We start from the raw sequence: 14340 nt of genomic DNA on the forward strand, positions 1-14340 counted from the left end.
ATGGGTCTTGGTGGTTTAGATGGGGCTGGAGGGCCCGAGGGAACTCTGTGTGCCCTTTCTATTTCCAAGACAGGCTGAAATGTGAGCTTCAATGCAGATGGTAAGAAGGAGTGTAAGAAAGACAGCATGTCTGAGCCTTCAGTTGATTCAGGGAGCCCAATGAGACGCACATTACTTCTCCTCATTCTGTTAGACATATCTTCCAGGTCTTTTTGAAGAGTGTTAACTTTTTGGAGATCACGCTGGATTGTAAGGTATTGTGAGTCATGTGCATCAAGGCGCTCCTCTGTAAGATCGATCCGTGCATTTTGCTGCTTCAGTTGAGTCATTATGTTGCTCATTTCGGATTTAATATCGGCAGTAGCGGCGAGATTTTCTGTCATTAGATCCCTCAGGATTTGAAGATCTTGAGAAATAGAAGCGCCGGTTTCGGAGGTGGATGCGTGAGAGGCCTTCACCGGGGAGGGTGGTTCGTGTTTCGAACGCTTGGTTGCCGGATGCGCGGCCGCCGAGGGCGCGGGCGATGCAGTGTCGGCTTTATTAGATTTAGATGACATTCCGGTATCGGGGGGAGTTTAAATCTGACCTGAAAAATTTCTTTGCGGTGCCGAAATCGCTGATTTAATGCCGGGCTATAACGGAGGAAGCGTGCTAAGCGGCCATCTTAGATGCAGGCACGTGACGCCCCCATAAGCCTTTAATTTCTAAAAGGAGGTTCACACACATCCAGGGAGGGCGGGAGAGGGGGTAAGTATACTTATATCATTTTTGTTAGATAAAAGTGCTGTTTTATTGTACCTTTTGTTTGTATATTCTATTGCACTTTGTTTTTATTTAAAAATTAATAAAGAATTAAAAAAAAAAGAGAGGGCATAGGATGAAGTTAAAAGGTGATAGGCTCCGGAGTAATCTAAGGAAATACATTTTTATTCTTTCAACTCTTAACTTCCCCTCACTGCTGTCAGATACCTATACCCAGTATAACTCCCCAACCCTGAAATGCCCTGTCTAAATTAGATTGTAAGCTCTTCTGAGCAGGGACTGTTTTTTGTATGTTAAAATGGACAGCGCTACGTACGCCTTTCAGCGCTATAGACATAATAAATAGTAGTAGTAGATGTGTGGAACAGTCTCCCGGAAGAGGTGGTGGTGACAGAGAATGTGTCTGTATTCAAGAGGGCCTGGGATAGGCACGTGGGATCTCTTGGAGAGAGAAAGAGATAATCGTTACTGTGAATGGGCAGAATAGATGGGCCATTTGGCCTTTATTTGCCATCATGTTTCTATGTTTCTACTATGCAAAGAACCATTGGCTTTGAAGCTGGAGAATGACCCTGACATCTTTGAGATACCAGTGGAAAGGAAGGAATTTATACCAGCCTAATTTGCAGACAACCACCTAGTAGCAACAACAAGAGCAATTGGACCCGGAAAGGAGTCCCGGATGACAGGGAAGCCTGAGCCCCTTGCCCCTCTGTAGCCGTACCAGGTCTGAGTACCACGGCTGCCTTGGCCATTGCAGAACAACCAGAATTACACACCCCATGTGGGTCTTTATCCTTCAAAGGAATCTTCCTATCATCAGACACAGGGGAAACACGTACAGAAGCTCTGCTGGAGGCTAAGGCACAACGTACAGGCCATCGCTTCCTGGCACATATTTTCGACTGAAGAACTAAGTGGCCTTCTTGTTGCTGGCTGATGCCATGAGATCAAATGTCGGTACAATGTTGTCAAAGGCCTCCTGAGACAAACCACTCTCCTGGATCCAGTATCTGACGACTCAGGAAATCCGCTTGCACATTGTCCACTCCTGCTACATGTGTCGCTGAGAGAGCCAATAGATGGGCCTCAGCCCATAAGAACACCATTTGAGTCTCCAATCTCAGTGGTGCACTCGTGGTGCCTCCCTGCTGGTTGATGTAGGCTACCACTGTGACATTGTCCGAGAAGACAAGGATCACCTTGCCCTCCAAGATGCTCTCTAGTGCCCATCTGATCGCTTTCAGATACAAGCGGTTGATGGATCAACCCCCTCTGCAAGGGTGACCACTGGCCTTGCAAAGGGCACCCTTGGTAATGGGCTCCTAAGCCGAGAAGGCATCTGTCATCAAGATCTCCCATGAAGATATGCGCAGAGGCATTCCTAGGGATAGAGACCTTGGCTCCAGCCATCAGTCCAAGTTACGCAGAGCTGTATTTGTCCAAAGCAGCACTAAATCCAGTGAATCTGATTGCGGGGACCATCAGGAGAGCAACGTCTCCTGTAGAAGGCATAAATGTGCTCTCGCCCAGGGTAATGCCATTTCAGAGCTGGCATGTCCTTTATTGCCGGAATCTGATGCCTGAGCTTTGCTCTGCACGCTTCTGGAAAAAGACTTTGTTCTAATCTATATCAAACAGAATTCCCAGGTATTCCAAGGACTGTGTCAGGGCAAAGTGACTCTTTCTAAAGTTTATCACTCAGCCTAGGCTCTGCAGAATCTGGTCCACTTTGGCCACCACTGTTTTTCCTTATGCCCTTATTAGCCCATTGTCCAGGTAAGGGTGCACCTGTATCCCTGCCTTGTGGAGGTGCGCTGCTACCATGACCATTATCTTGGTGAAGGTGCTGTGTTTAGTCCAAACAGAAGAGCAGAGAACTGGAGATGATGTTAAAGTACATGGAACCTCAAGAACTTTCTGTGAGTTGGGAAGATGGGAATATGCAGATAAGCCTCCCTCAGATCTAGGAAGGCAAGGATTTCCCCTGGTGCTACCGATGCAATGACTGACCGGACCATTTACATGCAGAAGTGGGGAATCTTGAGGGCTGAATTGATTGACTTCGGATCCAGGAATGGTCTCCAGTTGTCCGAGTCTCTTTTGGGCATGATAAAGTATATTGAGTATCTGCCCAAGCCCCATTTGCTTTCCAGTACGGTCTCTATGGCTCCTAGATCTCTGAGCCTCTATACCATTGCTAGAACTCTGGCTGCTTTGTCCAGCTTTTTTGCAGGAAAATTTATGAAAAGATCCAGAAGGGGTGGAAATAATTCTAGCTTGTACACCTTCTGAATGACGTCCAGCACTCAATAGTTGAAGAGATCCATACCACGCTTGCAAAAACTCTGCAAGCCTGCCCTCCCCCCCCCACACACAACTGAGGAGGGAGGCTACAAGCCTGGCGTCATTGCTGCTTTTTTGAGGCTGCAGTGGAATCCAGATGCCTGGCACTCCCAAACCTCTATCTCAGAATGGTCTCTGGGAAGTCAACGCTCCCGAGTACTGTTGAAAATGCCATGAGTCACCAAATTTGCATGACTGGACCCTCAAGGGGCCCACAGTCTTCTGTCTGGTAATGACTTTGGCTTATGATTCGCCACATGGCCATCAGATCATCGAGACCCTTGCCAAAAAGCAATTGCCCTTTAAAGAGGAGTTTGATCAAGGTTGCCCTAAAGGCTGAATCTCCCGCCCATTGCCTGATCCAGAGAATTCTGCAAGCGGAGATGGCATATGCTGAGACCTTACTCAAAACCCTAAAAGGTCATACAGTGCATCTGCTATGTAATCAACCCTCACCAGAATGAACTGGGGGTCATTACTGTCATCCAGGTCTTCTGACCGGCTGAGCTTTGAATGGCATGCTCAGGCAACAAATGACACCACTGCTGCCATTTTTAGACACAGCTCTGTGGCCTCAAATTGTCTCTTGATGATAAAGTCCAGTCTGTGATCCTGGGAGTCCTTCAGAACCACTCCACTTTCACTAGGAAGGGAGGTATGTTTAGCAACTTGCACCACTAAGGAATCTACTTTGGCTTATTAAACAGCTGCTGGAACTCAGCATCCATTGGGTAGAGCATTTTCATAGACTTGGCTACCCTCAGGGACCTCCCAGTGGTCAGTTGTCATCCTGGTAAAGTCTAGATGCGAGGGAAAGCATGTTGCTGTGCCTTTGTGCTGCTCATGAGCAAGCACTGCATGGCAGAGGTCTGAGATGGCTCCAGCTTTAATTCCTGTAGGGATCCTGTAATGATTCCCTCCTCCCTCCCCCTTCCCTCCTTCCCCATCCCTCCCTTCCTCCTTCCATTCTTACTCTCCTTTCCCCTCTACCCCTTTCTGATTTTTGTTTTTTATTTGGGGGTTATCCTGTTCTTTGCTTTTCTGTTTCCCTCATTTTTTCTCCTTTTCCTCTTTTTTCTTTCTTTCTTTTGAGGCCTCTTTTACAAAGCCACCGCTGCAACAGCCCCAACAGCCTTTAAATCTCTATGGGCTTCGGAGCCGTTACTGCAGCGGCCCGCGCTAAACTGCTTCGTAAAAGAGGCCCTTGGTCTCTCTTCTATTTTTCTTTTTACTTTTCTTTCTTCTTTTTTTTCCCTTTCTTCATTCCCTTTTCTTTTCTTCTATTCTTTTTCTTTTGTTTTGTTGTTGCTTTCACTTGTCTTCTTGTTTTTTTACATTCCTTCCTTTTTTAAATTTTTTCTTATTATTTTCTATTTATTTATTTTTCTTTTTAAAATTATTTTTATTATTATTTTTTTCAGTGTCACCATCATCTTTTTAAAACTGCAGTAATTCATATTAGAAAGCAGTCAGCACCAATCCTAGAAAAACCATCACAGAGCTACTCAGTCTGCACTCCCTGGTGCAAGCCTTGCTCCCTGAGCCCCTGAACTGTTAGTGCAGGCTATCCAAGTAGGTGCACTACAAAGCAGTCTGCCCCTTGGAAGCAGGCCCTCTACCTCAGAGTCTATACTCCCCCACAGCCAGAGTTGTTCCAAAAGAGGGATCCTCTATAGCACCGAGAAGCCTTGCAAATGGTTAGCAAAAAAGACTGGATTTAAATGAAAAGAAATGCGAGCAGAAAAGACAAACTCCTATCATCTCGCTTGTAGAGAGACAACTGAGGAATTGGAGGACAGCCCAGAAGGATGAACATAAGAATTGCCGCTGCTGAGTCAGATCAGTGGTCCATCATGCCCAGCAGTCCGCTCACGCGGCGGCCCTCTAGTCAAAGACCAGCGCCCTAACTGAGACCGAGACTAGCCCTACCAGCGTACATCCTTGTTCAGCAAGAACTTGTCTAACTTTGTCTTGAATCCCTGGATGGCAGTCGGAGCAAAAGAATGCTAATGAAGCATCCTACAAGAATTCAATTTGGAATTAGTTCCTGAACCTGGTAGCTTAAGAAAGCTGAATACTAATTACTAGGAAATAAAAGGTTTGAAAATGTAGAATTATTCCATAGCACATAGCAAGGATTTTCTCATACAGGAATTCTTGGCTCACCACTCTTGGTATAAGCATCCTCCTCGCCTCCCTCCAGCTGGTCATTGACAGGAGCCTCTTCCATTTTCAGAATCTCTAATGTGGGCTCAGAAGTGTGACTTTGGCTGCCTGTAAGAAGAGTGAAAAAATAACTTTAGTTTTTAAAGGAGACCTGAGGACCTAAAAAAAATAATATTTTGCTAATACTGAGATAATGGGAATATTATGACCCCAGAAAATGCAAGTATCCTGATGGATGGCATTAAGGAGCCCCTGTAGTTCTGAAAATAAACCATATTTAACATTCAACTCAAATAGACTCGTACAATACTACAGTAATGAAAATTGCTACAGAATAAACTCTTTTTTTTTTAAAATAGAATCCCACTTCTCTTCAACCTGGTGCTACAAATTATCCCTTTCCTACAGCCAGTAGAAGAGTTATTCAACCTATTTCTCTCCTAATATGGACACTGGTGGTTACACTCTCTTTCCCCCTCCTGTTGCTTTGATCTGGAGGGATGCTATCTACCTCATCCCTTTTCTTACTTCAATTGGGGCAGAGTTTCTTTGCTTTCCTCTCTTCTATTCTATTCCTTCCTGCCTCCCTCCTGATGCCATATTGTGTCATTCTACTTCTCTCCCATCTCCTATTGCTGACAGTGTGGCCCTCTTTCCTTAATATTCCTATTGATCCTGGCATCTTTCCTCCAGCCTCTTCCATTAAGACCATCTTGCCTACCTCTCTCCAACTAACAGCACATATAACAAAACATATAACCAGTTGAAGAGATCAGAAATAGAGAAACATGGAAGATGTAATAAACTGATAAAAGATAAGAGACAGTAGGTGTTGAAAGAAGATGAGAAGAAAAGACAGAGACACGGGAAAATGGTGAAGGAGAATGAGAGAAAGATGAAAACCAAAAATAAAATTTTAATTAATTAAATAACTAAAATACATTTTAAAAAGCAGATCTGATAATGAACATAGAAAAGTAAAAATAAGGAAAACAGAACAAAGGCATTATCCACACAACTTATGTTAGAAGCAGGACTTGTGATTATAACACCTTATTCTCATTTTGCCTGGTTCATAAGAGGTACTTTGTAGGAAAAAAGTTCATATTATCCCATTACTAGTTTTAATTCAAGCTACATCACATTCTTCATGCAGTTTCTCACATGTGACTGTGTTGGTCAGATTTCCTTTTTCTTCAGATTGAGGCTCAGTCCCAAATCCCTCTTGCTCAAATCGGATTAAAATGTCAGGCTTGGTGTTGTGGGAGCCTGTTAGAGGAAAAGGATAGCACAATATGTTTAAAAAGTTACCCCGAAGCCTAATCATTTTAACACTGTGATGGGCAACTCCTTTCCCAAGAGCTACAAACAGATCTTTTGTGAATATGTTGTGTTAATCAGGTTTTCTATTCCACCTTTACTATTCAGTTCAAGGTCGGATTACTTTACAAAAGATTGGGTCAGTTACCCAGGAAGTTACAATGGACAGATTGACGCGGACATTCAATAGGGTTGCTGGCACAGGTAGATCAGTATAACTATTAATACTAGGTCATAGTTTCAAGTATATAGTTACAAATACAAGTAGGTCATTGTTGGTTCTTCGTTTTGTCCCAGGAATTGCATTAGACAGTTTAGAAATGTGCTTTTAAAATTACCATTTCAGTTACTTCAGGGTTAGCTCTCTTTCTTGGTACAGAAATGCTTTAAGCTTTCTGAACCTGAGGTAGTGGTGACAAGATTGTAAAGTAAATGGTAGCTGGTTCCAGCATTTTGCCAATTAATATTGGATGGATAGGGCAATTTGCCTGGTAGAGTTTATATTGGTGCATGCTGAGAATTTTTATTGGAAAAGATTTCTGGATACTGCTACCTACTACATAAACGTAATGAAAATTTCTGTCAATAGGAGGGTTATTTTTTTTTTTTACACAGACTGTTCTTCATTTTATTGCTATAAACCAGAAATCAGGTTTAGTGTGCTGCGGTGCTGAAACGTTTGCGGGACACTGTGCTAAATCGTTATAATGTAACAAAACAGTCAGAGAGGTCTTCAGCCCCTCCTGTCAGTTCAAGGTCACGCTTATTTATTCTTGATATACACCTAAATTTGCAAAACATCTCCCTGGTTTACAGTTATGTTACAAACATAATAATAAAAAAATAAAATCACTATGGGGCCATTTTCCTAAAGCTTAGCATGTCACATGATCCACATACAACATGATGCAGCATGTTACATTCATTAATGCCTATTAATGTATGCTAAGCTTTAATAAAATGGCCTCAAACGAGTGAACTAGGAAAGAGTCAGAGTCCTAATTACATCACATTAGAGGGCACTAAAGGTGAAGCAGTCAATATTTAACCTGTGGCAGTTATTTTCCTTACCATCATCTACCCAGGTACCAGCACTGAATATTCAGGCTTTTTGCTGCTCCCCGAAATTCCTCAGGTAATGGTAATATCCAGGATAGTACCTAGGAAGTGGCCTAAATATCATCGCTTACCAGTTAAATTCTGAGACCAACCCAACTTTGGCTCTGGGCTGCCCTGACACTACTCAGATAGTGCTACAGCATCAGAGGAGATATTCAGTAGCAGTTTCCAGAAAAGTGCCACTGAATATATCCTCCTGGGCAACTCAGTGCCATTTAATCTGGTAAGAGTCTCTTTTACCCTGTTACATGGTTTTAAATACCAACCCAAAAGAATTCTTTAAAAGGAGAGAGAGAAACAATTATGCCAGAAAATGCTCTATATCAGTATTGAGAGAAGGAACCTCCTATATCTGTTACGAATGCTGGGAAACAACTGGATTTGAAACACATTGACCTATCAGGCAAGTTTGTCCATGATCTCAAGTTTCAAGTTTATTATGGATTTGATTAATCGCTTATTCAAATTCTAAGTGATGTACAAAACAGTAAAATTACAAGTTTCTAGGGAAAACAAACCAAATAAATACGACTGACTTGACAAAACATATAATATCTATGAGCTAGTGTGATCTCCAGTATCACAGTGAGTTTTGATTTATATTGGAGTCCCTGTGGGTCATTAAGAAGATGAAAGAGATATGTCTGCAGTTGAAGGAAAGCCTGAAGCCTGGAAGGCTTGATGAGCTCTGAAAGCTACAGAAAGAGCCTTGCATATCCACAGTCATTCTAAGGTCTGATCCTGATGCTATTACCAGAAACATCCAAGTATAAAGATTTAGCCAGAACATGCTCTTCTGTACAAAGGACCAATATGTCATATAGAAATCAGGAGTGGCCAGGCTGGGAACGAAAAAACATGTGTTTCATTTCCTTTATTCCAGTTGATTACACACTTTAAAATAAAGTTACTCAAAACTTGGTACAAAATAAAATAACACAAAAATACAAACAGAATAAAAACAGAAAAATGTGATACAAGGTAAGAGAGTGGAAGTGAAAGCGCCCTAAAATCCATCGGGAAAGCCCATTTGTCACCTAAGTTGACATCATTGTTGGGCATCAATGTTCATGCTATAAAAACAGGTTCCTGGCACAAATGCAGGGCCAAGGGCATGTAACCAAAGAGGAATCCCTTCAGAGCCAGGGAGGAGCCTTGGGGCTTTGTAAAGGATTACGGATTTCAAAGTTAATGGAAGGTCTGGTCAACCAAGACTTAGTAACCTATCTGGACAAATTAAGCATTCTAAATGACAACCAGTCAGGGTTTCATCCCAGACACATCACCAAAACTGTTATTGCTTCTCTACTAGATTCCCTCCATTGCCTGTTTAGCCAGGGCACAAGTGCACTAGTCCTTCAGTTTGATTTAAGTAGTGCCTTCGACTTAGTTGATCATACCATCCTCTTAGACTGTTTGGAGTCAATCGGTCTCTCGGGCAATGTTTTAAAATAGTTCCAGGGTTTCCTAAGTAAACGATCATACCAAGTTTACAGTGACAATACACATTCCTTCAGCTGGGTAAACGCATGTGGAGTCCCGTAGGGCTCTCCCCTGTCCCCCACACTGTTCAACATCTACCTGGCCACACTAGGGAACCTATTGCAAAGCTTGAAAATCAAATTCTACATTTACGCTGATGACATTACCATAGTCTTTCCCCTAACCAACGTAACTCCTGAGACAAAAAAATCACCTGGCATCTATCCTAAAGCAAATCGAACTATGGATGGCCAATTTCAAATTGAAACTGAATTCAGAAAAAAACAAATTCTTCCTGGCAAGTCCGAACGACAAAATCAAAGATTCAACAATCTTTTTGAACGGTCAAGTCTTTCCTATCACAGATTCCATAAAAATTCTGGGAGTGACACTAGACCGCAACCTCACCCTTGAAATTCACACCAACTTACTAGTCAGAAAAGGCTTCTCCACCTTATGGAAACTGAGAACCATCAGAAAGTACTTCGATGCAACCTCATTCCGCTTACTGGTGCAATCCTCCATTCTGAGCTTACTCGACTACTGCAACATTATCTACCTGGGGTCCTTCAAAAAAACCATTCAAAGACTCCGTATCATCCAAAATTCGGCAATTCGACTGATCTTTGGGCTAAAAAAATGGGAACACATAACTCCCTACTACCAAAAACTCTACTGGCTACCCTTGGAAGCAAGAGTGCAGTTCAAGTTTGCCTGTCTCTGTTTCAAATCCATTCTTGGTTCGGCCCCCTTATACTTGGTTCACCATTTTACTTTAGACTGTCCATCCAGACCCACTTGCAGAGCTCATCTCTTCAGCCATCCAACTTTAAAGGCCTGCCGTTACAAAAGATACCTGAACAGAACACTTGCCTTCCAAGCAGGTCATCTAAATGATTGGCTGAGCAATATTATCTCGTGCTCCTCATCCTACCTAAACTTCAGAAAATTATTAAAAACGAACCTATTTAAGCGATTTGTAACCTAAGACCTCTTACCTGACCCTTGTCCCCCAAGATCTCTTTTGTCATACCTCTGCTTCCTACTCACTGTACATTTGATCCCTTATATTGTACCTGTTCCTTGCTTACATATATTAATTGTATCAAGTTTCAAGTTCAAGTTTATTGGGATTTGTTATCTATGCAATATCATATATTTCAATGCGTATAACAATTGTTTTTAAAATAACAATTAACAAATTGGGGAGGACAAAACAGGATAATATAGACAAATTTTGGCATTCTATTACAAACTGGTAAAAAAGGCAAAAGGGGTGAACTACAAATTTTTTAAGAAAAGAAAGAGAAACATTTAAGGAAAAAAAACACATATGGAGGGGTCATGGAAAACATATATGTATATATATTCGTTGATTGTACTCATTCGCTGATTGTCCAGCCCTTCTTTGTTGTAAACCCTCTCGATCTACTACAGCTTTGGCGGTATATAAGAAATAAAATTATTATTATTATATACCACCTTTCTGTGATACAACAAAGCAGTTTTATTTATATACTACATCCAGGTGGTCTTCCTCTATATTTGTGAGTATCTTTGATTATACTCCTTGTTGTATGATGAAAAGGAAAGGGAAGGACTAAAGACTCAATGGAAGCTAAGGGTATTCCTGTAATTGAACCTAAGGACACTGTTTTTTATGAGCTGAGTGGAAGTCCTCCAATTGCATTGCTGCCAGTGTGGTGGTACATACTGTGTTTTCAATTGCTAAGGACAGGCAGGTTCTCTGGAGTCCTTCAGGGCTTGCCTGTCCTTCACTATTGAAAATGTGATAGTGAAACCACAAATCCCACTGGCAGGACTTCCCCATTGTTCTTAACCCTAATTGTACTACTTTATAATCAAATTGTAATTCATTCCCAAGTTTCCTTATGTTTCTACTTGTATGTGTAATTTAATTTTATATTATGTTTTAGTCGTTTAGGTACCTGTCATTTAAGTCTGTCTTCCTTTACTCTGTAATTTTTATTAATTTGTACATCGCTTAGAATTCGGATTAAGCGATTAATCAAATGTGATAATAAACTTGAAACTTGCTAATGGTGAAGTCTCCTTGGTTTCAGATACTTCTCTTAGTCCGAGCTCTGCTCATCACTCCCACCTCCTGGAATTGCCAAGAAGTTGCCTACATTTCCACCTAAGGAAGGTAGTTAAAGTGAGGAAGTTACGGAAGAGCAACATTCCTATAAGTCATCAGCAAGAATAGTGTATGTCTGGATCTTCACAATTTCTTAATGTTGAGAACAATACTGGGACATTTTCTTTAAAACACTAGTTTTTATAATCTTTCTTAACTAGTCTTTTGACCTCCTCACACTCACAGGAACACACTCGATCAACCCTGTGTTAACCCTAACATAAGTGTTAATGTAAATTAAACATATGTTCATAGAAACAAGGGAAAATGAAAACAGATAAAAACTATATCACCTATCCAGTCTGCCCATCCATACCATTTACTCTTCCTTTCATTCCCTTAGAGATCCTATGTACTTTTCCCAAGCTTTCTTAAATTCAGATAAGAACATAAGAATAGCCTTACTGGGTCAGACCAATGGTCCTTCTAGTTCAGTATCCCATCTTCATGGGGGCCAATCCAAGCCACAAGTACCTGGCATAAACCCAAATAGTAGCAGCATTCCATGCTACTGTCTACCGTCCCATGTCTTTCTCAACAGCAGACTATGGACTTTTCCACCAGAAACTTCTCCAAACCTATTTTTAAAACTGGCTACATTAACCTCTCTTACATCCTCTGGCAACACATTTCAGAGCTTAACTATTCTCTGAGTGAAAAAATATTTCCTTCTATTAGTTTTAAAAGTATTACTCTGCAACTTTATCAAGTGATCCCTAGTCTTTGTAAATCTTGATGCAGTAAAAAATTAATCCATGCCATTGGCTAAATTTTGTAAGGAATGATAACTGATTTTATTTCATAGACTTATAAACATGCACATCCAGGGTGGGTGGGGGGGGTTGGGGGGGGTTGGGGGAAGGGAGTTGCATTAGAATTTGATCCATGGAATTTATGGATAGTTTCTTGAAGGTTTTATTTTATTTGAGTATTATGTGTGGGGGGGGGAATATAATTGTACATTAATTTCTGAAAGTTTATTGTGCTTGTCTTGTAATATTTTATGTATATGAATTACTTGTTGCACAATTGTAGTTTGAAAATTCAATAAAGATATTAAAAAAAAAAAATTTTTGATCCACTTGCACCCGTTCTATACCACTCAGGATTCTGTATATGTCAATCATATCTCCCCTCAGCCATCTCTTTTCCAAGCTGAAGAGCCCTAATTTCTTTAGTCTTTCCACATGAGAGGTAGGGAGATTCTGGATTCTCTACAAGGAGAACTGTTCCAGCAGTTTGTAATGGAACCCACACGGGATGGGGTCATACTGGACTTAGTGCTTACAAACGGGGAAAGCATTTCTGATGTTACAGTGGGTGATCATCTGGCATCCAGTGATCACTGCATGGTACGGTTTAATATTAAGATATGTATAGAAAAGGCTCATTCAAAAGCAAAGGTTCTAGACTTTTTAAAAACTAACTTTGTTTGGATGGGGGTTTACTCAAGGAATTATTGTCTGGATGGGAAAGTCTGGAAGGAGTGGACATGCGGTGGGCAAAACTGAAAGGAGCGATTGCAAGGGCGACAAACCTTTTTGTGAGACAAGTAAGTAAAAGTAAGAGGAAAAGAAGGCCGTTTTGGTTCTCAAAAATAGTAGCTGAGAAGGTAAGGAATGAGGTTAGCTTTCATAAATTACAAGGATCGCAGAAAGAGGAAGACAGGCAAAAATATCTGGAAAAGTTAAGACAGGTTGGTCGTGTAATCAGGAAAGCAAAGATGCAAAACTAGCTGACACATTAAAACAGGGAGACAAGACATATTTTAGATATATTAGAGATAGAAAGAAGTGTAAAAGTGGCATTGTGAGACTCAAAAATGAAGGGGAGGAAAATGTAGAAGCTGATAAAGAAAAGGTTGAATTGCTTAAGAAATATTTCTGTTCTCTGTTCATGGCTGAAGCGCCGGGAGCGGGACCACAGAAAACAAACATGAATAGGGATAGAGGAGTAATAGACCCTGATCGATTTTCAGAGGGTTGTGTTCATGAGGAGCTAGCTAAAATAAAGATAGACAAAGCGATGGGGTCGGATGGTGTACATCCTAGGGTGCTGAAAGAATTTAGGGAAGTTCTGGTAGCAATGCCGACTGACCTTTTCAACGAGTCTCTAGAGTCAGGAGTGGTATCGGAGCAGATGTGGTCTGTCTCCACAAAAGTGGAAGTAAGGAAGAAGTAGGGAATTACAGGCCGGTAAGTCTGACTTCTGTGGTAAGCAAATTAATGGAGCGCAAACAAAAGGTTGACCCTTGATACTCCACAGAACCAGAAGTCTTATGAGAACAAAAACACTGTGGAGAAGATGATGTTCAAGATGCAGGCTTTATTGAAAGTCCAATAATCCACATGAAAAGATACCTAGGACCCAAATGATTGGGAACTATGGACCCAAAACGGTCCGTGTTTCGACAATACTGTCTTCCTCAGGGGTCCTATGAATGATTATATAATAAATGGAATGTCTCTTAAAGTGATTAAATGATTTAATTGCAAAAAATGTGCAATGAATATGTGAAAATATGGGTTTTAAATAACATGTGAACAGTGACTGGTGTCGGAAATGTGTTTTTTTTTTAAAAACTGTATATGCGCAAGTGTTGAAAAATATTTGAAGGTGACCGAATGAATGCTGTGAACATCGCGTGCGAAAAGTGTGGAAGTTGCATTTGAAATGTGTAAAGTGCCATGCACTTCACGGGATAAGGATCTTTTGACATCCAATCATGGCACCCTCCCCCCCCCCACGATCCGGCACCCTCCCCCCGCTATCCGCCCCCCCGACGCGATTAGGCACCCCCCTGCCACGATCCGCACCCCCTGACGTGATTGGGCACCCCCGCCACGATCCGGCACCCCCCCGACGCTTCTTACCCTCATCTGGGCACTGGCACCGGATCGTGGCAGGGGGGGTGCCCAATCGCATCGGGGGTGCCGGATCATGGCGCGGGGTGCCCAATCGTGTGGGGGATGCCGGATCGTGGCGGG

The 14340-nt window shown here is 41.8% G+C and overlaps 1 protein-coding gene across 8 annotated transcripts in view; it reads right to left on the reverse strand.

The window, feature by feature from the left end:
• Positions 1–14340, reverse strand: part of LOC117347070 (oocyte zinc finger protein XlCOF7.1-like) — a 271337-nt gene that overhangs the window by 72154 nt on the left and 184843 nt on the right. For all 8 annotated transcript variants that reach the window (XM_033917479.1, XM_033917469.1, XM_033917426.1 and 5 more), the window contains 2 exons: positions 6439–6543; positions 5275–5382 (listed from right to left, as the gene is read on the reverse strand). In XM_033917479.1, the coding sequence (XP_033773370.1) occupies positions 5275–5382; positions 6439–6543 (213 nt within the window). The remainder of the gene's footprint in view (positions 1–5274; positions 5383–6438; positions 6544–14340) is intronic.

Source organism: Geotrypetes seraphini, chromosome 1, assembly GCF_902459505.1.
Source record: "Geotrypetes seraphini chromosome 1, aGeoSer1.1, whole genome shotgun sequence".
Lineage (NCBI taxonomy): Eukaryota > Metazoa > Chordata > Amphibia > Gymnophiona > Dermophiidae > Geotrypetes > Geotrypetes seraphini.